At 35.7% G+C, this 24,484-nt stretch overlaps 1 protein-coding gene across 7 annotated transcripts in view; it reads left to right on the top strand.

Moving 5' to 3' along the window:
• Nucleotides 1–24,484, top strand: part of dlgap2b (discs, large (Drosophila) homolog-associated protein 2b) — a 249,446-nt gene that overhangs the window by 131,501 nt on the left and 93,461 nt on the right. For all 7 annotated transcript variants that reach the window (XR_012395695.1, XM_073933252.1, XM_073933251.1 and 4 more), the window contains one exon: nt 3,156–4,315. Coding sequence is in view for 6 of the 7 variants with exons in the window: in XM_073933251.1 (XP_073789352.1) it covers nt 3,156–4,315 (1,160 nt within the window). In the remaining variant the exon portion in view is untranslated. The remainder of the gene's footprint in view (nt 1–3,155; nt 4,316–24,484) is intronic.

Raw genomic sequence — 24,484 nt, 5'->3', positions numbered from 1 at the left:
CTAATAAATAATAAATATTATATTAATTTAATATAATAAATAAATAATAAATATAAAATTTCATTTTAATCAACTTAAATAGCCTCATTATTTGTATTTGTGTATATTTGTGTACATATGTATATGTGTATATATGTAAATAGCCTCATTATTTATTTATTTATATGACTTATATGATATTACAATACGTGTTAGCTTTTATTTATGATTTTATGTTTTAGAATAAAATATGTAATGTTTAACTTCTCAATAATATTAGTAAAGTAAACATTGGCCCTATATGGGCCAATTGCATATATTTTAGTTAAGGGAAGTGAGTGCATGTTTTTACCAAATCTAATATTGGATTTTTTTTTAAATGTGTGTTCGTGTAAAACAATATAATTTGCACAAAGAAACGATGGGGTTCTTCTCTAAAGAAGTTGTTACTCCACCTCGTTTAGAGCATTATTATGGACGTTTTACGTTATAACAAACGTGGTTCAAGCGATGGATCTGCGACAGAGAAACTACGGGATTTGGGAAACACTTGTCACAACACATCGTTCTTTATCTAAATGATGCATCGTACTATGAGAGTACAGCCGAGAGTTATGTAGTTGTTTGGCAAACGCACCCCTGATAGATGGAGCAGCGTGATTAAATATGTTATCGCCGATTACCTCAAACTCACATTATCTGATAAACTAACTGAATACAAACAGGAACTGCATTTTTAGATTTCAACTAAAGATTAAAAGGGCAAACAATTTATTTCCTTAATGACATGCACAGATGAATTGTTTGCCACAAAACTAGCAACGTTAGCTAATAGGGTCATAGGGTTACTTTTGATCTCTTGGGGATTTTAAACTTTTAATTTAAACGTCCATTATTTGCAATCTTTTTTTTTTTTTTTTTTTTAATTGCTATGTATTTAATGCTTCCCTAAATCTAAATATTTTTAATTGAAAATTAAGGAAACAAATTTAACTCCATAGAAATTAAGAGTTCAGATGCAAAAATCTCTAAGTGCCATCTGAACTTTTCTTCTAAAATTAGCATTTTTATCAGGCTCCTATGTCTTGAACTTTACTTTTATGGCAAATAATAGGTTGTTTTCAGTGATTTTAACATGAAATAGCTGAACATAAACATAAGAGGCTGAGAAAAAAATGCTCATTGTAGAAGAAAATTACAGATGGCACTTGTAAAATCTTTTTTTATACAGTGAATTCGGAATTATTTAACTGCTTATTTATATGAAAACATAACAAATAAAGATAACATTGCTGCAGTGGCACCATCAATGGTGCACTTTACATGGATATGGATAATATACATACTAATAAGTGCATTTTTGGTAGCAATATGTACCTTTAAACTTCATGTGAATTAAAAATGTATAGTATTTCTTTTGTTAGCGCACATTGTTAATCCACTTAAAAATGTGTTTGTTTTGGTAATCTTCAAGCCAGTTCTGACCATTTGGTTCTGCTTTTGGAGTGCCAGATTTTTTTTGTTAATGTCACTTTGTTGCTGAAGCCACAACATTCTTAACCATGCCTCTCATGCCGTTAGTTTGTTAAAACCAAACAGTTCTCAAAAAGAAAGTCCCATTCCCCACTCAATATTCCATTACAGATGGAAGTACCTTTAAATCTCAGACTTGAGATTGAAGGTAAAATTGTTTGTAAAGGTATTAATGCAGTGATTGAGCTTATCTTATTTCTGAGTGTACAGTATATATCTAGAAAGTGCATATTAAAATCCAGCCACTATTTTCACTTGTGAAATATGTATTAGTTATAAACAAGTCATTTACATTGAATCAAACGCAATTCAATAAGACATTACCACTTGTGAGGGTTCTGCTTTGGTTTTGTTTTATTTGCAAAAGTAGCTGAGAATTTAATGTACAGTAAGTATATGTTAACATTGAAATACCTCACAGTTGAGCTAAACCTTGTTTTTTGAATAACTTTTTCTTTTAATCACTAAAAGCCATTATTTATGAATAATACAGATAACATAGCCTGTATTTGTATTTTATTTCTTCCCAAATCTTTCCCAAATCTTCTTTATACAAGAAGCTCCTTTTAAATGCTTCATACTGTATGGCAGATCCTGAGCCTGTGGAATAAGAAGCTACTGTAGTTCCAAAAAAAAAAAAAAAGACTTCCTGGGCTTTCCTTTCTTTTGTTTAACATGCACACTTTTGCTTGTCCTTGTATCAATTGCAGTGTTTTTGTTGCACAGAATAAATAAAGACTTAATTTGAAGTGTCTAATCACACTTTAGGAGACAGAAATCCTGCAGATTCTTGTTCCACTTGCTTGAAACTTTACTGAAAAATACTGAAAACAATGTTTCTCTGATTCAAGTGTGTTTAGTTTGGGGTTGGGATTAAACCTTGGTGGACATTGGGTCTCCAGGCACAGGTTTGGAGACCTGTGAGCTATAGTGATGTTTGAATAAGTGCATTTATCGACAGCATTACTCTGATTTTAATATGATTAAGATATAACTCTAATTAAGAGTCTTTCTTGTATCGATTTTTGATTACCTCAACCTGACTACAGTCATAATCTAACTAAATAGAAATCGAATCAAGACATGTGGAGTATTCTTATTTTATTCACTTTATCGAAGTGCAGTACAGACATGTACACACCGCTATTAAACTATTACAGTTTTGTCATACTTTTTGCTACATTTTGTGACAGGACACATACAGAGAAGTTGTCTGGCATTTGATGACGAACAAATAAGAATGGCTTTCTTGTAAGTGAGCACGTTTTTGGTGCTTGAGAATTTGCCGTCATCTCTTTGCATTCAGTTGGAGAGATTACCTGTCGTTGAACTTGTCGCAAATTAAAAACGAAATGCCCAAATCACATTTGGTGCCATGATGAACACAAACTGTTGTTGTGTGAAGACCCAGAGGAAACTAGCATCAACTGGAGACTTAATGACTTTACTCGAACTGTGTACTATAACATGTAAAACGGGATCTAGTTTGAGCCCCTAAAGCATCTCATGTAAAAACCTTAATAATATTGTTTTCTTTTTCAGATTTAGGCAATTAATATGACCGATATCCATGTAATGTTGTCAGTGTCTCTGCTAAGAAAAAAATTTGAGTTCTAATCTCGATGTCCTTCTCTTTATTCCAGACCAGCAGTTTCCCCCCTGGTCGCCATCCCGAGATTTCAATGAGGATAGTAGCCTCGCTCCACCCAGGAACATGAAGGGCTTATCAGGTGGTCGTGCACCGCACCAGATTCCCACACTGCCCCCGTGTGGACTGGCGGAGTGCGAGCATCTCCATGACCTGCACGGCATGCATGTGTCCGATCTGCGCCACACCTACCTGCTCAGCCCCACGGAGACCTGCGTCATGGACTTCCATCACCGTCTCTCACCGCGCAGCTCCATCCATTCCGACTGCATGATCATGTCACCTATGGCGTTACCTTCCACTATCCCTGCCGACCATGTTTCCAGCAGCACCTTTCCCAGAATGCACTACAGTTCGCAGTACTATGACCCAGCTGCCCGGGAAGACTGTGCAGCTATCACCACCTCAGCCACATCTGCAGCTGCCGCCGCTGCTGCTGCCGCCGCAGCCTCTCATCACGGCAGCAGCAAGAGCAACCGCATCCCTGCTAACTTGCTGGACCAGTTCGAAAAGCAGCTTCCCTTTCATCGTGACGGTTTTCACACACTGCAGTATCAGCGCACATCTGCCGCACCAGGTGGGGAGCAACGCAGCGAGAGCCCTGGTCGGATCCGACACCTGGTGCACTCCGTCCAGAAGCTCTTCACCAAGTCCCACTCACTAGAGGGATCATCCAAGATGAATGGCACTAAAGGGGAAAGTGGAAGCGGGGGAAGCCATCACCATCACCACGGCAGTCATCACTCATCCAAACACGGCAGCAAGCGCAGTAAAAGCAAGGAGCGCAGGCATCGATCTGGGACGGGGGGCTGGTGGAGCTCGGATGACAACCTAGACAGCGACAGCACCTACCGAACAGCCAGCGCCTTGAGCCGACATCATCATGAGCATATTGGTCACAGTTTCCCAGAATCCATCCACACTCATTTTGGAGATCACTCACTCAAAACCTCCAAGAGCAACAATGACGTCAAGTGCTCGGGCCGTGAGGGTCTGTCCATGGCACCTGATGGAAAGTTCATGAAGAGGAGTTCCTGGTCAACGCTTACTGTCAGCCAAGCCAAAGAGGCTTACAGAAAGTCCTCTCTCAACCTGGAGAAGCCCATGATGCATCAGGACCTTAAACCATCTTTTCGGTCCTCACACTACCTACAGGTAGGACACATGGCTTTCTTAAGCAGATCCATGTGAGATGTAATATTACGAAATAAAAAATTTTGTTAAGTTAAATTTTTATGAAGGTGACAAGGTGACTCAGTGGTTAGCAGTGTTGCCTCACTGCAAAAAGGTCGCTGGTTCGAGTCCCAGCTGGGCCAGTTGGCATTTCTGTGTAGAGTTTGCATGTTTTCCTGTGTTCACGTAGGTTTCCTCCGGGTGCTCCGGTTTCCCCCATAGTCCAAAGACATGCAACTTTAGCGGATTGAAAGCTTTGAAGCTAAATTGGCTGTAGTGTATTTGTGTAAATTAATGTGTATGGATGTTTCCCAGTACTGGGTTCCAGCAGGAAGGGCATCTGCTCTGTAAAACATATGCTGGATAAGTGGGTTCATTCTGCTGTGGCGACCCATGTTGAATAAAGGGACTAAGCCTAAGTGGCCTAAGACTAAGGACTAAGTACCCTAAGTAGCCTAAAACTAAGAACTAAGTAAACCATTTTAAACTCTCTGACCAAAAAACCAAAGACACATGTTTCTGCAGGCTCAATTTTGCACTGGCTGCTACAGTATATCAGTTCAGTATGTTCCCCATGTTACATACCTGCCCCCTGCTGGTCAAGTTTTTCTTGTGTTAGACCAATTTGTGCTGTGCCGCGCAGTACTGCAGCACTGTGTGTGGTCATGTTCATTCGCTCGTGCATTCTCAGTAGCCACATCTGTAAGTGAACCTGCTATTTCATGTGGGTTGATAACTTTAGGTTTAAGACTTTTACCTGTCTTTATTAGGCAATCTGCCACTGATTTGAATAAGCATTAAATGTACTTAATAGGTCACCAAGCCAGAGAAACTCAAGCTAACACTTTAAAGGAAACAGGAAAAGCAAATTCCAGGCAGATGCCATAAGATGGTAAAGTGTCACTGGAGCAATCAGGGAACAAGCAGAGTGGGTTCAGTTAAGACTTGCACAGGATTGATTTATTTTTTTGCATTACTAAAATTTTGCCATGCTCCTACTCAACATTTGTGCTAGATTTGAACAAATACAAATGTGATCTTTGCTTATAGTCACCTTGTGGGTTCATTTGGCATTTCAAAAAGTCAGATAAAGACAAACAGCTATTCTTTCATGTATTTTATTGAAAGCATATTCAGGTTTAATAACTCAGTGCTTGTAAAAAGCTCACCCACTCTCCTTACGTAGTCCCTGTTTTATCAGGTGTCACCACAGAGGAGTAAACTGCTTTATTGTGATAACTATTTTATGTGGCGAAAGCCCTTCTATCTACAATCCAGCACTGGGAGTACACCTACTTGTGAACCCCCAGTGTTGGGAAACACCAATATACTCTTAGTCACACACACAATTTACTTGATTTAATTAACCTATAGTGCAAACCTTTGGATTGTGGGGGAAACCGGAGCACCTGGAGAAAACCCAAACAAACACAGGGAAAACAAGCAAATGCCACACAAAAATGTCAACTGGACCAACCGGTACAACCGGTACAACTGACAATTTTCCTACTTTTTAGCCAAAACGTCAATTTTCTAGAATAAATACTAAAAGCCTATGACACTAATGAAATTACAATTAAGATATTGGTAAATTGACCAATGTATGACCAGTGAAATGTTATGTTTTCCTTTTGAAATTATGGTAATAGTATTGAGAATTTACAAAGTAACTTTATGTGTAATATCTTTGGCGTCATGACGGTGCAGTGGTTAGCACGATCGCCTTACAGCAAGAAGGTCACTTGTTTGAGTCCCGGTTGGGCCAGTTGGCATTTCTGCATGGAGTTTGCATGTTCTTCCCCCACAGTCCAAAGTCATATGGTATAGGCAGAGGTGGGTAGTAACGAGTTACATTTACTGCGTTACATTTACTTGAGTAAAATTATTGGGTAATAAGTACTTTTTGAGTACATTCAAAAATTTGTACTTTTACTCTTACTTAAGTAAATTATTAGAGAAAAATCATTACTCTTACTTCGCTACATTTGGCAGCGTTCCTCCTTTACTGTAAAATGATAATAAATATGATACATATGACTTGTTAATATTGCAAGGCGCCGCATTGGAGAGGTTGTGTCGCGAGAGGTTGCTATAGAGACATGTCTCTTGCTTTCGGTTAGAGTGGGCGCTCCTGTTGGAATAATGGCTCCGTCCTGAAAAAACACATAGTGGTAAGTGGCAAAATTATCCATATTTTTAGACCTTATTAATGGCAACTATGGGATAGCTAAAGAAACTGCTGTTTAATGGAATAACTGATTAGCCCTACACTGATTAGTCATTTAACCATAAAAATATATAACATTTAAACATTATTTTCTAATATACAATTGCTTTAACAGAAAGATATTATCAACATATTTCTATAGTTTCAATATCTAATTTCTAATAACTGATTTCTTTTATACTTGTCCTGCTGACAGTACATAATATTCGACTAGATATTTTTCAAGATACTAGATATTTCGTCACCTTAGAATTTAAGGTTCTATCTGACATTTTTGTCAAAATTGAGTTATTGACATATTCTTATTAAATGACAACTTATTTACATTATGGGTAGTTTTTTATAAGTTGTTTACATTTTAAGACTTTTTATTTAAAAATAAATGTTACACATATACGGTTTGCTATATTGAATGCAAAAACATTGAAGTTCAATATCTCAAAATCATTCAGAACGCAGATATAACATTATAATTCTAAGGTGATGATTTATCAAGAGACTTTTAAAAGCTTAACCAGGTCAATTGGACAAGTTAGGGAAATGAATGATGCGTTGTTCTGTAGACAATCAAAATAAATATTGCTTAAGGGGGCTAATCATTTTGACCTTAAATCGGTTTTAAAAACATAAAAAAATGTTTTAATTTTAGCTGAAATAAAACAAGATCTCCAGAAAAAATATAGGAAATATTATGAAAATGTATATTTAATATATACATATACATGTACATGTGTATATATATATATATATATATATATATATATATATATATATATATATATATATATATAAAATGAAAAGTAAATAGTAACTATTTAAAAATTACTTGAGTAATTTTTTCATCAGACTCTTACTCGAGTAACTTTTAAGATTGTTACTTTTATTTTTTAGTAACATTTTCCGCAAGTACTTATACTTTTACTTGAGTATAGATTTTGGATACTCCACCCACCTCTGGGTATAGGTGAATTGGGTAAGCTAAATTGATTGTAGTTGTGTGATTGTAGTTGTGTGAGTGACTGTAGTTGTCAAGCTAAATTGAGTGTTAGGTTGCAGCTGGAAAGGCATTCGCTGTGTAAAACATATGCTGTATTAGTTGACGGTTAATTCCACTGAGGCGACCCTTGATTAATAAAGGGACTAAGCTGAAAAGAAAATGAATAAATGAATGTAAGATCTTTTAAAACTAATACCTCAAGGCTTCACATCTACACATTATCTGCTTTATGTAGTTGAGGGAGATAATTCCGCCAATTTAAAGGCAAAGTACGGTAAAACAGAACATATGCAAGATTTGTGAAAACACATTTTAGTAATAATTATTTATTTATTTATTGTTGTAGAATTAGGGAAATGACAATTTAAAGCTTATATAATAAATTAATGAGCACACAAGTAGCAATACGATATGGCTGTATATCGGCACTACTGGAAAGCGTGCATTGGCACAAGGCCGCAGGCAATCAGGAAATCACATAATTATTCTTAAAAAGCTATTTAATAATGATTTGATCAGCTGTAGTCTAAAATTACATTGGATTTTTAAACCTCTAAGGGCTTATTATACGGTCTCTGTCACCATCTTATGGATGGACATTGTCAACCGATTTTGCTCTGCATAATGACAGGCTGATGACTGTCGACATGTTGCCTCTCTGAAATTATAAATATTTAAAATAGGCACCATCCTTATAAATAAACTGCATAGTTGCAATCTAAACGACTATTTCCTCACATAAAAAAAGCCTCAAAAGTATATTATGTTGTCCAACAGCTGAAGTATTTGTCAAACTGACTGTCGAGTGTCCTCTGCTTGTCACTGAATGTGGGCAGAGTAATACACAAGGGTGAAGGGTTAAGAGGCTGGACAAATGCTGTTATTTGCAGTATCAGATTCAAGAAGCAGGCAGAGCTGTTGTATACACACACAAGGCAAGGCAAGGCAATATTATAATTACACGATACATGATGGAAGAATGCAGTAATTTGAACATTAATAATACATGATTTTGGCAAAAATAAATATTTAAGTCAAATGTAAAAAAACGATTGCAGGATAGACCTGTAATTGATTTTTGACAAGTTTGACACTAATGTTGGGTGTCAAGTTAATGTCATCTTGGCATCAGGGTAGTCAGTTGACATCAAATTAATTTGCATTTTTAATGTTTTTTTTTTTTTTTTTGGACATTGGTATTGATGTCGTTTTGACATCAAGATGCCTGCTGATATGTCTTCTTTTACTGTCACTATTCTCAAAATGAACCACTTTCACAGCAGAGCAACAGTTTAATAGAAATTAGTTAGTCAAGGTTTATTGGCAAATTACCCGAATAGCAACACATCTGGTTTAATGGCACACTCATTTGGAAGTACTAAGATTTGTTACTGCCAAACCACTTGCACACAAAACTTTTTGTCTATTTTAAACCCAAGAAATGCTCTCATGATGTTGCCCTTGAGCAAAGGACTTTACCCCAGGTTGCTCCAGAGGGATTGTTCCTGTAATAAGAGTAGACTTTAGATAAGAAATGCATGAGGTCCCTGAAGTGATAAATGTGCTGGTTTTGACAGCAATACCTCTGAGGAAAACCAGTTTAGTCTATTTGCTTTTAGTCAAACAATTGGCCAGAATGAGATTGAATCCAGTCATTGATTATCTATTGTTATTGTTTAAGGCCTGTGGGAGTCTTTGAAGCCTAAGAAGAGCAGATGAATGCAGACTTGATGTAGTGAAAGAGAGTATGTGATTAAAGCAGTGAGGGCATTTTTATATGATATATGGTTTTAAGTATGTTTGATTAAATAAAGGCCATGATGTAGATATTGTTTAGCAGTGCCAGAGAAAATATATTGCTTATTTTCTTACTTGGGTCTAATGTCTTTCGTACATTCAGAAACTGCCAAGACAAACTCATCATAAAACAACTACCGAATGCTGCGTAGTATGCACTGTATACTAAGTTCTAAGGGCTGTGCAATTAATCGAAATTCCGATTTCGATTTTAGCTTCTATCGATTATGAAAAACCATTAATCGAGATAAACGATCATTAACTTTGCAGCGTGAAAGACCGCATGCTTATGTGTGTGTGTGCGGCGCGCACACACAGAAGCATGCGGTCAGCATTCGCACACTGAGACGAGCAGAGCGCAGTCAGCACACACATCTAAAGTCATCTTAATGTGAGCGCTTTAATGGTCAAATAGGTGTCAAAACGCAGTGTTTAGCGATTATTCATATTAGCCCTCATTTGTGTAATAAACATACGAGCTGAGAATCAAAAGACGTGAAAGAGAAACCATTGAAGTAAAAGTGCGCGATGTTCTTGCTGCCACCTGTTTTTATGATTATTAATCAAACAACAAAAGGAAAAAATCCCTCAGTGCTTTTGACTGAAGGACTTTTGTAGCTAAAGTGTTTTTCTTACGGTGAAGATGCTTAAAGCACAGTTTGTTACATATTTTTATTCTATTGTATTTATTTCTCTTTCCTTTGCAGGGTGGAAAATAACTGTATGCAGTTGAAGTCAGAATTATTAGCCCTCCTGAATATTAGCAACCCTTTTCCTCCCCACTTTTTGTTTCATGGAAAGAAGTTTTTTTTCAACTTATTTCTGAACATAATAGTTTTAATCACTCATTTCTAATAACAGATTTCTTTCAGCTTTGCTATGATGACAGCACATAATATTAGACTATTTTCAAAATATAAGCATTCAGATTCAAAGTCCGATTCAATGACTTAATTAGGGTAATTAGGCAAGAAATTGTATAACAGTAGATTCTTAGATTCTAGTTGACTAACCCATTTTTTTTCTGTAACTAAAAAAATCCTAAATAACTGTCTAAAATTAAAGCACTTTGATCCCCAAATAGAGCTATTCCAGTCATCTGGTGAAAATGTACTCAATATCCCAATACGTATCGCAGAAAAAAAAGTATTGCGATGTCAGTTTTTTCCAATATCATCCAGCCCTATTAAGAAGTCTGTATGTCCTAATATGAAAACTGTCACAGTAATGTATGATCAATTTTAGTTAATTTCATACAGTAAAAATGCCTTCATGCTGTCCCAACACTAATTTTTTTCAAACAAGTCAGTTATATCGGTTTAATGTGTTATTCAACTCAATTCCAATAAGTAGTTTGAACAAGCGGTGAAAGGCATGTTTTGAGTTGAGTGTATTATCATTTTTTTTTACACATTGTGCTTTGTTTTATTCCACTTCTGTTGTCCCAACACAAATGAATTAAGTTAATTTAATTCTTTTTACAAATTGAAGTAGATTGAACATAAAACAGTTGTCTTCAAAAACCTCAATAATTTTGTTGTTTCAACTCAATTCAAATAAGTAGTTTAAACAAGCGGCGAAAGCCATGTAGCAGTATAGTTTTTTTTTTATTTTTTTTTACACATTGTGCCGTTTTCTACCATTTCTGATTGTGATTCTGAAGGATACGGGGCACATACAGGTCATGCTGACTGCTCGATAGTGCTACTCAACTACTCAGATCCTGACATCTAAATGACATCTTTCTCTGTGGAGGTTAATTATAACATAAGTACCAGCAGTCTCACTGTACTGAATTTCTGAGCACTACTTTGTACAAATCGTCAGCACACACTGTTCTACAACACTGCCATGTTTGAATGGGAGAAAATGAGGCTTGTCCTGTTGTTGACCTTATTAGAGACTGTCAGAGCTCAAGAAAGACGACTGCCTGGTTGAGTTGTAAGTGACATTAGACTAGATACACACGCTAATGAATCATTCAGGAATAACAGCGAACTTCAAATTCAGTCTCATTGTAAGTCAACTGTGTTTCAGTGCATTTAAAGTGTAAAGTTCACTGCCAGTTTTTTTGGGGACATAACAATGTGACCCTGGACCACAAAACCAAACAACTAATCTGTGTAAATTAAATCCAATGAAAAAAAAGGTAATCTTCAATCAAAGTCTGACTGTTTGCTTCTGCGTTTGGAGTGGTGGTCATTCTCTTTTGATGTCAGTATGACAGCTTCAGCCACAATCGGGCGTTGCTTGGGTCGAAAGGGATAAAGAAGTCTCCTGCAGTTCTATTCCACCCCGCCAAAATAGCCCCACTTTCAAAAGGTGATCCACTCTAATCTTAATAATAGGATTATAAAAGGGTTTTTGAGTTGACAGTCTTTTATTGTGTCTTTAATTGTGAAGTTTTTGACTTGTAACACAAAAAAGGGAAAAAAAAATTGATAAATTAACCCATTTATTATTTACTAGTTGGTTATGAACCATGTCATACCTCTTGAGCCTCTTATCTCCTCCTGATTTGCAGTTTCTGTATGTTTTTTGAAAATGTAATTTTCTGCATGTCTTTAAATATGAAAATATGATTTTTTTTATAGTGTGAGTTGTTAGCCAATGTGATACAAAGCTACAAACATGTTCATTTGGACAGAGTGATTAACTAAGGTGTAGTGTTGTCAAGACACTGAAATGGACCCTCCTTAGTTACTGTTGCTACGCCTGTCAAGCGTTTGTGCCCAGCACGTCTTTTACAATGTGTATGCGCCAGGGTCAGACATTGCCAGGAATATAATTAGTCATTTTTGACAAACAGGTGAGATATCCGAGAAAGCCAGATAATAGGCAACCGATTAGAGAATAATTCAATCAAAATTGAAGCTAGCGTAGCCTAGCCACCTCATACACTGACCGTACAACAGCTTAGTTTATGGACAGCAGGAGAGGTGACATTTAAAAATAATCTAATAATAACTAATTAAACCGTGATTTCTCTATTTTTAGCTAAAAAGCCTGATGGACTGATTGTTGTGCAATGAAATATAGCATTACTCACCGACGAGGAAACACGCATGAACAGTGCTTCTACATCAATTAATGAAAGAACAGCCAGAAAGAGGAAACTGATGGATTTGTGCTGAATAATAGCATCATTCAACCATAACAATGTACAGTAAGTTACCTATTACTGTCAGTATGTTTGTATGAAAAACAGCTGCGGGTAAAGTATATTGATTGCAAATGTTCAGTTTGTGATCACATCTCTGTTTTGTTCTGTTGATTTGTAATGTCAAATATTCGTAGCTTGAAACAGATGGAAATATGAAGTTCAGTAAAGTTAGCAACAGATTCGCAGATTCGTATTTTCCGGATCAATAACTCATGACCTATTCGTTTTTAGTATGACTAACCTTACAATGGCAAAGGCTTAAACAGAGCAGTGCTCATAATATCAAGTGGAAAAAAAGACAGATGTGAAACATAACTTGCTTTGTATTTTGTAGGCAATACAGTTTAGATCTTTTTAGGGTAAGAGGTGTGTGATATTGCCCTCGGTCTATCACTGAATGTGTCTGGAATATCAAAACAAAACCAACTTAACTCCGCTCCTTTAGCACCCCTAACACAGCTTGATCCACGCTGGCATTTCTCCTTTTGGGTTTTAGGTTTTGAAAAGGAAAAAATATTCCACCATCTCGTCCAAACTTTTAGGATACCGGGTGTCAGATTTGCACAATCCATATGCACAGCACCTTGGCTTGTTTCCCTTGCTCAAAATCTGACAGAGCCCCTGCGCATAGCTACGGTTAGCGAAGGGTAAATTTCTAAATTCAATCCCTTGCAAAATATTGATATTCAACAGGCTACTGCTTTGATATCATAACAATTGCATAAAAAAATAGTACAAAAATATCTATATGCTAATCCATATGCTAGGAATATGTTTACTTTAAATTTCTTCAAAGGGAGATTTTTTTTTTCTTCAGTTTTTTTCAAAATAGGCTCATGTGGGCTTTGTAGCACTTTAAATGCATGTAAATGCAAATTCCATATGTGCCTCACAAAACTAGAACATTTCAGGGAATCCCTAATATGGATGAAAGCATCTAGCTATTGCTGTAGTTGAATGAAAATAAGATCTGAATAAACATAAAACGACTTTAACTGATCATTTACACGACTGAGACAATAAATGGTTTATTTGTTCTTCCAGCCATTGACTTTCTTATTTTTATATGAAAGTTAATTCATAATTCAATGCTAACTGACATAGCATGTTACAGTAGAATATAGCTATAAAAAATGCCAGATGCATTAACTATAACAGAAACAGATGTACATGGCTATATCATATCTTGATAAATATGCCTAGATATCTGTATCATATCTAAAAAGCCAGTGCAATTTACGTTTTTCTGACTAATACGAATATATTTACATTAATATGATGCACATTTTATTAATTACATTTATTGTTCCACCAAAACTACACACATTTTACACATACTGTGAAAACAAATATTAAGCTTCATCAGTAGTTAGAACTATTCAGTTTCACTAAACAGTTGTATTATTTCCTCATCAGCTTTAGCTGCTCAAAATAAGGAATGAATGAAGACAGTGCAGTGGCGGGAATGTGACAACAGTGCCACTCCCACATGCTGGAAGAAACAGGTACTGCTGAACAGCAGACTATTTAATTAGCTGACACAAAAATTAAGTGGAATGCGTGTGATGTATGTGGTATTATTAAGTACTTAAACAACAAAATAAATGTTATACAACATATTTTTATTTAAGTGCAACATATCCCATAAGATCAGGGACTTTTGACAATACATCAGGGGCCTAAGCCCCCAAAGCCCCCCTTCTGCTTCATGTGGACTTTAAGTAATAATGTATTCACATTTCTTTAGTAATGTTAGCACAAAAAAATCTCGTCTTTTATCTTGTAGTATACATTTTCCACAAAATGGTGGTTTATTTATACACTGTATGAAAAAAAAAATTGCTGCAGAGCTTTTTTGAGTTGCCTCTACTGAATTTAACTCACATTTCAGCACTTGGCTTAAAAGTTTTTAACTCTCAAAAAAAAAAAAGAAAAAAAAAAGAAAAAGAACAGACAAATGTTGTACAGCAAGTTGCCTTGCACTTATACAATAGACTGTTAAATGGGTCAAAACAACTGAAACCACACAAGACAAGTTTGGTGACCCCTGAGTTAGAGTACTGTATATCTATTTAACCAGTTCTTCTAATAACTCTTGAGTTATAAATCTGTAGACATGTGTAAGTAATCACATTCGGCTTTGTTCCCTTTGTTCATCAGGGGTCGCCACAGCGAAATGAACCTCCAACAAATTCAGCAAATGTTTTACACAGCGGATGCCCTTCCAGCTGCTACCCAGTACCGGGAAACACCCATACACAATTATTTACACACATACATTCAATCCGGAAAGTATTCATAGCACTACCCTTTTTCCAGATTTATATAAGTACTTAAGTATTCACAGCTTTTGTTCAAAAAATGCACGTTAACAACCGGGACTCGCACTGGGAGAAGACCAGCTTGAAGCGGTGCATAAGGCGCACAGTGCGGGTATAGTAGACGCCCCTTGGGTGCGCTTTGGGTCATCGTCCTGCGGGAAGATAAACTGTCACCCCAGTTTGAGGTCAGGAGCACTCTGAAGCAGGTTTTTATTCAGGATGTCTCTGTACATTGCTGCATTCATCTTTCCCTCCATCCTAACTAGTCTTCCAGTTCTTGCTGCTGAAAAACATCCCTGCCACCACCATGCTTCACTGTAGGGATGGTATTAGCCTGGTGATTAGTGGTGCCTGGTTTTCTCCAAACATAATGCCTGGCATTCACTCCAAAAAGTTAAATTTTAGTCTCATAGAATTTAGTTTCTTATGGTCTAAGAGCCCTTTACGAGACTTTTGGCAAATTCCAGAAGGGGAGTGGCTTCAGTCTGGCTATTCTACCATACAGGCCTGATTGGTGGACTGCTGCACAGAAGGTTGTCGTTCTGTTAGGTTCTCCTCTCTCCACAGAAGATCGCTGGAGCTCAGACAGAATGACCATCGGGTTATTGATCACCTCCCTGAATAAGGCCCTTCTCTGACGATCACTTAGCTTAGATGGCCGGTCAGCTCTAGGAAAAGTCCTGGTGGTTCCAGACATCTTCTAATTACTGATAATGGAGCCCACTGTGCTCAATGGAACTTTCAGAGCAGCAGAAATTTTTCTTTAACCTTCCCCAGCCTTGTGCCTTGAGACAATATTGTCTCGGTGGTCTACAGACAATTCCTTTGTCTTCATACTTGGTTTGTGCTTCGACATGCACTGTCAACCCTGGGACCTTATATAGACAGGTGTATACCTTTGTAAATCATGTCCATTTAACTGAATTTACCACAGGTAACCTCCAATTAAGCTGCTGAAACATCTCAAGAATGATCAGTGGAAACAGAATGTACCTGAGCTCAATTTAGAGTTGCACGGCAAAGGCTGTAAATACTTCATTACATTTTATTTTATAGGTTTTATATTTTTTATGAATTTGCAACAATTTCAAAAAATATTTTTTCACATTGTTATTATGTGGTATGTTGAGGAAATAAATGAGTTGGATACATTTAAGGCTGTAGCATAAAAAAATGTGAAAAAAGTGTAGCGATATGATTACTTTCCAACTGTATAGATATCATTTTTCCCCTTTTTTTCTTCAACACCCAAAAAAACTACTTTAAAATTAAAATTAGCTGAAACAACACAATTCCTAAGTTTTTTTGGCGTTTTTTTTTTGGCGTTATTCAAATCTTCAATCCACTTAAATTTGTAAAAACAATTTAGTTAACTTAATCAATTTGTGTTGTGACAACATGAAAGATTTGTGTGGACCCCTGCATTTATTTTACAGTGAAGAATTATCTGAATTGATATATATTCTCAGTCACTAGTAAAAAAAATCATGCCCATTGTCAGATAAAAAAAAAAAATCACAACTAAAGCATTTCACAGCCTGATTTATTGTACAATGAAGATGAATTCTAAGGTCTTCAGCTAAACAGCAGCCTGATTAATCAACTTGAGCTTCATCACTGTTAGCACAGCTCTCTGAAGTACCCCTGGTTCATTTCAAACTTCCTTATCAACTCTAAACCCCGCGAGACATTTCTATCTCCCAGCAAATAGAGCAAGCGAAAATGTGGTGAAAGTGCTGAACCCAATCTGAATCCACAATGATAGCGCGCAATCTCCCGTCGAGTGGAAACGTCTAAAAGTATTCTGCAGTTGTCGCTTCAGCATCAGTCGTTTTAATCTCATTTTGATTTCTCAAATCCTGCTCTTGAGTGGTGTTATATCTGAAGTTCTTCACTGTGCTTAATGAAAGCTCACTTCATGATGTAAATGAGTGTGTATTGTCTATAGTGCCTCCCTGTGGTAGGATCAAGTAAAAATCCTGCTGGATGATGATAAGAAAAATCCATTCAGAGATGTTGCCGTTTGCTCTGCTCATGTTTTAACAGTTGTAAGATTGATTTTTTGTGCATGTTTATAGTACAGATAAAGACTAGATAGATTCAAGGGTCTTTGGCTAAATGTCTAAGTTCCGAGATCTGAACATTTGAAAGTTACTGACTAAAGGAACCAAGAGCAAATTCTTTGACAAGATAATACAGTAGTATGAAAATGAGACATGTTTATTACTACACACACCAGATAGAAATCTGAAGGCAGATCAGGTTTATAGCCCATTTTATACTCAATGTAAAATTACCAGCCACTTTATTAGGTACACCTCACTAGTACCGGGTTAGACCCCCCTTTTGCCTTCAAAACTGCCTCAATCCTTCATGGCGTAGATTTAACAAGATACTGGAAATATTCCTCAGAGATTTTTGTTCATCTTGACATGATAGCATCACGCAGTTGTTGCATATTTGTCGGCTACACATTCATTTTGCAAATATCCTGTTCCATCACCATTATCCCCCCAAATATACCTCACACTATTACATCACCACCACCAGCCTGAGCTGTTGATACAAGGCAGGATGGATCTATGCTTTCATGTTGTTGACTCCAACTTCTGACCCTACGATCCAAATGTCACAACAGATATTGAGACTCATCAGACCAGGCAACGTTTTTCCAATCTTCTTTTGTGCAATTTTGGTGAGCATGTGCGAGTTGTAGCCTCAGTTTCCTGTTCTTGGCTGACAGTAGTGACACCGGGTGAGGTCTTCTGCTGCTGTAGCCCATCTGCCTCAAGGTTGGATGTGTTGTGGGTTCAGAGATGCTTTTCTGCTTACCTCGGTTGTAACGAGTGGTTATTTTAGTTACTGTTGCGTTTCTATCAGCTGGAACCAGTCTGGCGATTCTCCTCTGAGGCATAAACAAGGCATTTTCGCCCACCAAACTGCCGCTCTCTGGATATTTTCTCTTTTTTGGACCATTCTCTGTAAACTCTAGAGATGGTTGTGCATGAAAATCCCAGTAGATCAGCAATATCTGGAATACTCAGACCAGCCAGTCTGACACAAACAGCCATGACACAGTCAGTCACTTTAATCACCTTTCTTCACTATTCTGATTCTTGACCATGTCTACATGCCTAAATGCATGTGTGTTGCTGCCATGTGATTGGCTGATTAAATTTGTTAACAAAATTGTTAACAGTTAGATTGGTGTACGTAATAAAGTGGCCATTGAATGTATTTTTAAGTGCTTTAAATAAAAAAGATAACAATGAAATACATGATAAAAAAAGCAGCAGACAAAACAATAATATGATGATTGAAAGTGAATTTGAGTCTACACTGTTAATAACTGTTAATAACCAGTTTCCATATTTTGGGATTCACAAGCGTTTTCCTTTTATATTTACGGTTGTTAATTGCATTATGAAAGCTAAATCTCTGCTCTATCGACTTCTGATGTTGAAATTTCATCACTTTAACATAATGACATTTATTGACATTTTAGTAGTCTGAAATTGTATATTCATTCATTCATTCATTCATTCATTCATTCATTTTCTTTTCAGCTTAGTCTCTTTTTTAATCTGGGGTTGCCACAGCAAATGAACTGCCATCTTATCCTGTATATGTTTTACGCTGTGGATGCCCTTTCAGCTGCAACCTGTCTCTGGGAAACACCCATACACACTCATACACTATGGACAATTTAGCTTACCCAATTCACCAGTACCGCATGTCTTTGGACTGTGGGGGAAACCAGAGCACCCACTGCGTCACTCTGAAATTGTATAATGTTTTCAAAATAATATAGAGAGGAATAAGTCTGTAATATAACAGAAAATGTTCTGGCAGTTTGTTACAACGTTTTTATAGTGTAATATACAACACCAACCCAGACTATATACTACGTCAAACTAATAAATATGTTAATAAAAGTCACGTTTTCAAACTTTTCAAGGTTGGAAGCTGTTGAACGAAAGATCAAGGTCCCATAATGCAATTCAAAAGCATAAATAAATGGGGAAAATAAAAACATGATGAATCAAAAAGATGTGGAAAACTGCTCATTTATTATTTTATTGAAAGAGACTGATAGTGAGCTGGAAGCAGAAACCTGTTGTCTGTTACGCTCTGCTGAGGAGATGAATGACTGCTTTTCTCATGACACTGTCTAGACGTTTTCTTTGATTTTATCATACTGATGGGCTTCAGAATGTAGAGAACATTAAACTGACACTGAAAACGTCCAATGAATTAGTCTAAATCAGTTAAGAGGAATAGTCTGGGTTCAGTAAAACCCAGACTGACATGTTGATTACTTCAAAACATTAGTTGGACTTGCACAATTTTGAAGATGCTTATCTTTAGCTTTGAATGAATTAATAAATTAAATATTTCAATTGGTTTGAGTCCCAGCTGGGTCAGTTGGCATCTCTGTGTTGAGTTTACCTGTTCTCCCTGTGTTCGTGTGGGTTTTCTCTGGGTGCTGTGGTTTTCCTGACAGTGTAAATACATGCACTATAGGTGAATCGAATGAACTAAATTGGTCATAGTGTATCTGTGTGTGAATGCAGGAGTGTATGGGTGTTTCCTTGTACTGTGTTGCAGCTGGAACGGCATCCATTGTGTAAAACATATGCCTAAATAGTTGGCGGTTTATTCTAACCCTGTATAAATAAGGGACTAAGCTGAAGAAAAATGAATGAATATTTATTGGCAGTGAACAGGAGTGTGATTATGAATTTTGTGGCTGAAGCTGTGAAAATGAGAACAACAGAGAAGGACAGAGAAGCAAATGGTCGGACTTTGATTGAAATTTACCAAAACTTGCCCAGAATAATTGTTCACCTTAAGAATAACAATGCGCGCTACCTAAAGAAACATTGTAAATTTTGATTTCACTTCATTATATAAACAGTAACAAATCATGCTTATCAGTTTTAATATAATAAATTGTTGTTAATTTTTACAAGAAATAAGAAGCTTATAATTTTCTGAAAGTGCTTACATTGATTATTTCAGTAGTTGATCTGTAATGGCATGTAAGAAGTTTTTTTTTTTTGTGTGTGGTTTTAACTGTTGCTTTAGGCCTTTAGTTTATGGTGTTGCATGTTCATATCAGTGTAGCTATAAACTGGATATTAAAAGGTTAAGTAATCTTTTCAACCCTCTTTTGTACTGCATACTGTTTGTGTAAGAACAAGGAGGCATAAGTGGAAATAAATTGTTGTGGTAATCACCAACATTACAGTATGCCGCAACATTATGCTTTTTCTGTTTACAGTACATATAATTGGTAAATACATATGTGTGTGTGTGTGTGTGTGTGTGTATGTGTGTGTGTGCACATGCTTGCTTTGTATGCACTACCTGACAAAAGTCTTGTCGTCTATCCAAGTTTTATGAACAACACACAATAACTTGACTTGTAGTTGATCATTTAGTATCAGAAGTGGCTTTATATGAAAGGCAAAGCTCTGTAGATTACGCTTATTTTACCAAAATAAAATATGATCAAGCCTTGATTTTTAATTATTTAATTAGGACAGTAAGCTCTGACTTTGCTCTGACAAAAGTCTTGTCACTTAACAGAAATAATGTACAGTATAGAATATAAGGTCATGGTGGAGTAGAAAAAGAATTAATTTTGTGTATGACTCCTATGAGCTCGGAGGACTGCATCCATACATCTCTGCAATGACTCAAATCACTTATTAATAAAGTCATCTGGAATGGCAAAGAAAGCGTTCTTGCAGGACTCCCAGAGTTCATTAAGATTCTTTGCATTAATATCCAATGTCTCCTCCTTCATCTCACCCCAGAAATGCTCAATAATGTTCATATCTGGTGACTGGGCTGACCAATTCTGGAGCACCTCAACCTTTTTTGTTTTAATGAACTTAAGGTATAAGAAGGAGCGCTATCCTGCTGAAGAGATTGCCGTCTTCTTTTTGCAATGTAATGGGCAGCACAAATGTCTTGATACCTCAGGCTGTTGATGTTGCCATCCACTTTGCAGATCTCTCGCACACCACCACACTGAATGTAATCCCAAACCATGATTTTTCCTTGACCAAACTCAACTGATTTCTGTGAAGAATCTTGGGTTCATGCAGGTTCCAATAGGTCTTCTGCAGTATTTGTGATGATTGGGATGCAGTTCAACAGATTCATCAGAAAAAATCTTCTACCACTTTTCCAAATGATTAACTAGAAGTCAAGTTATTATTTATTGCTCTTACAACTGGAATCGACTTTTGTCAGGTATTGTAGATGATTACGTCACTCACGAATCTCTGATTTAAATGAATATGGTCTAGGATGCTATACAATATTATATTTGTGCATATGCATTAGATTAGTCTGCACTGAAGCCAACACGAGCTAATCGAACAGACTAACTTATGATAATGGTTCAGAAATGAGTAGCCCAAAAGAAAATTTTGTTGAAATTGAGTAGTTTTTAATTTATTTTGCATGAATTTAAATGTATTATCTTTCTATTTTCAATGTTCATGTTCTGTGACTAAAATAACATTTGAATAAATATATCTGTTTAATAAAACTGCTTTGTTCAAATGCATCAAAATATATTACCTATATTCATTAAGAAATGGATACAAATAATCATTTCAAAATGACGTGTACTCATTTAAGCTGAGCATTGTACAAAGAGACATCCCTTGACTTAGCTTTGGTTTACATCCAGCAAGCCAAAAAATTATAATGCACTTTTAAAAGTTGCGGGCATAACTTTCCACCGTAGTTCAATCTGAAAAAATTATCTGCCCTTTTATGTACAGTACTTTCTTTAAAAGCTTAGCTTATACAAGCATTTTAGTTTATAATGTAAACAATCTAAGGACTATAAGACAACATGAATTATGTCTTTATTTTTGTACACCGAAACAGCAATTTCACAGATTTATTGCACTCTTTTTATTGTTATAATGTGCGTATTTAAAAGAACAGATATTACTCTCTTTATATTGTTACTTGCTTGGTCAGAAAAAATAATGTATTTTTCTGCCAAAGACTTTCGAAAGCTCCTGGGCTTTCTTGAAAACTCTGCATTTACTGCCAGGTTCAGGCTACACTGCATTAACATGATTATCAGCACGATTCATTTGACCCAGGATGATTTGTAAAAAAACAGTGGGTATCATGATGTATCATTAAGAATTACATTTACTCACATAGCAGTCACTTTTATCCAAAGCAACACACAAAAAAAGGATGGAAGAAGCACTTCTAATCACTAGAAAGCAGCTGTACAGTTGAAGTCAAACTTATTATCCCTCCTGTGAATTTTTCTTTTTTTTCCAAATGATTCCCAAATGATGATTAACAGAGCAAAAAATCTTTCACAGTATTTCCTACAACATTTTTTCCTTTGGGGAAAGTCTTATTTGTTTTATTTTGGCTAGAATAAAAGTGTATATATTTTAAAAACCTTATTAAGGTAAATATTATTAGCAATTTTAAAGCAATTTTTCCTGATAGTCTACAGAACAAAGCAATGTTAATGACTTGCCTAATAACCCTAACTTAATTAACCTTGGTAAGTCTTTAAATGTCACTTAAAGCGGAATACTAGTATCTTGAAATATATCTAGTAAAATATGATGCAGTCATTGTGGTAACAATAAAAAAGTTTTAAATCAGTTATTAAAACTATTATGTGTAGAAATGTGTTGAGAAAAATCTTTCTTCTTTAAACTTAATTGTGGAAATTTGAGGGACTAATAATTCAGATAACATGACAAGTCAAACTTACTTTAGCTTTTATTATTATTATTGAGCTGTTGTAATGGATAGCTTGTGGGAAAATGTTTGATGCATATGAGTGTTTTTTCTACAGATGGTTTGTCAAGCACACTCACCTGTGTGAAGCATTCTCTGAATTGTATCATAGGTAGTATCATAGTAGACAAATACTCTGGGATGCTTCAAAACATAGTTTGTAAAAAAAAATACTAGCTTATGTCATCCACACTTCTGTCACACAGATGCTGTTGTTCACAGTTTTCAATCCGGCACTCCAGTTGAATTATGCAGTGGAGGAAAGGTTTTTGGATGCCTTTACTCTGGTCGTTATATTTTTGTTTAGAGTTATATTTCCAGAAGTCAGTTGCTAATTTTGCTTTCTTAATCACGTATGTCACTTAATATAGCAAGCATAGATTTGTCTGGAAGCAAAGTGCATTCTGACATGTTTCTTGTTGATGACATGACACAAATTTAGGACTTATGGATTACACAACATTTTTGTAAAGTCAAGTCATCTGTATATAGTCATCTTGTATAGACCTGTCATGATATCTTCTTTTTTTGTGGTACAATATAGGGCACCAAAATGTATTGCGATAAATGATATATTGTCATTTTAAGACAATTTTGACACAATAATAGCATCATAATGCAAGTACAGTCTTTCAAAAACACATAATTTATTCTTTAGAATATTTCAAATACATTTATTTTAACAATTTAATAAAATAGGCATTGGAATCAGAATGTGAAAACATATTCTAAACAAATATTAATAATAATAATAATAATAATAATAATAATAATAATAATAATAATTTTTATTTGTCAGGCACCCATATGATAATATACTATAACAATTTATAATAAATTCATATTTTTAATTTTTTTAACCATACTGACACCTCCAACAGAGATAAAGAGGCTTCGCAATCAGCTAAAATGTGGCTAGAATTGTTTTTTATGTATGGGCAATATATATTGCATCACCAAAATGATTGAGCGCATGTCCATATGTTGTGCAGTTGTGCAAATTTATTAAAAATAAAAAAGCTGAAAAATCACATGTACATAAGTATTCACAGCCTTTGCTAAACACTTTGTTGATGCACCCTTAGCAGCAATTTCAGCCCCAAGCCACAAGCTTTGCACACCTGTCTTTGGGAATTTTTGCCCATTCCTCTTTGCAGTAATTCTCAAGCTCTATAAGGTTTAATGGGAAGCGACAATGTACAGCTCGGAATTTCAAAGAAATAAAAGAATTTAATCCATTTTGGAATACGGCTGTAACATAAAAAATGTCGAAAAAGTGAAGCGCTATAAATACTTTCCAGATGCACTGTATTCAATTCAATTCATGTGGAAATGTAATTTTAACAATAATTGATAAACTTTAAAGACAGCTGTTGTGACCTTAAAGTTGCTAATCTATAAAGGTCTGTAGCTCTGGCCACTCTTATGAGGCACCAATGCCTTGCTTATGCAAAATAACATTTAGTAAATATTTTTGTTGTCAGGTAGCACACATTTAAACCCTTCTTCACCTTTTTACCATGCTCACCCAATATTTATTGAAAGACTATTTTGCCACCAATGAACTAAACCTTTAGGCAATGATGGACAAAAGATGTACTGCTATGTGTTACACAGTATTAACATTGATAATATGATATTTACAGTTATATGAAATTCCATAAAATATAGATATATTTAGTCCCTTACATTACAAAATGTTGCTATACTGCAAAATAATCATCCATGGAAGGTCAGCTGGTGCTATTGCTGTTTTAGATTGACTAGTTTTGACCATCAGAAATCACGACTGGAATGATATTCATAAATAATACGAATTCTTTAAGATGTCTCTCATATAAAC

The sequence above is a fragment of the Danio rerio genome, chromosome 20, assembly GCF_049306965.1.
Source record: "Danio rerio strain Tuebingen ecotype United States chromosome 20, GRCz12tu, whole genome shotgun sequence".
NCBI lineage: Eukaryota > Metazoa > Chordata > Actinopteri > Cypriniformes > Danionidae > Danio > Danio rerio.
This window is presented reverse-complemented; position numbering and strand designations above follow the sequence as displayed.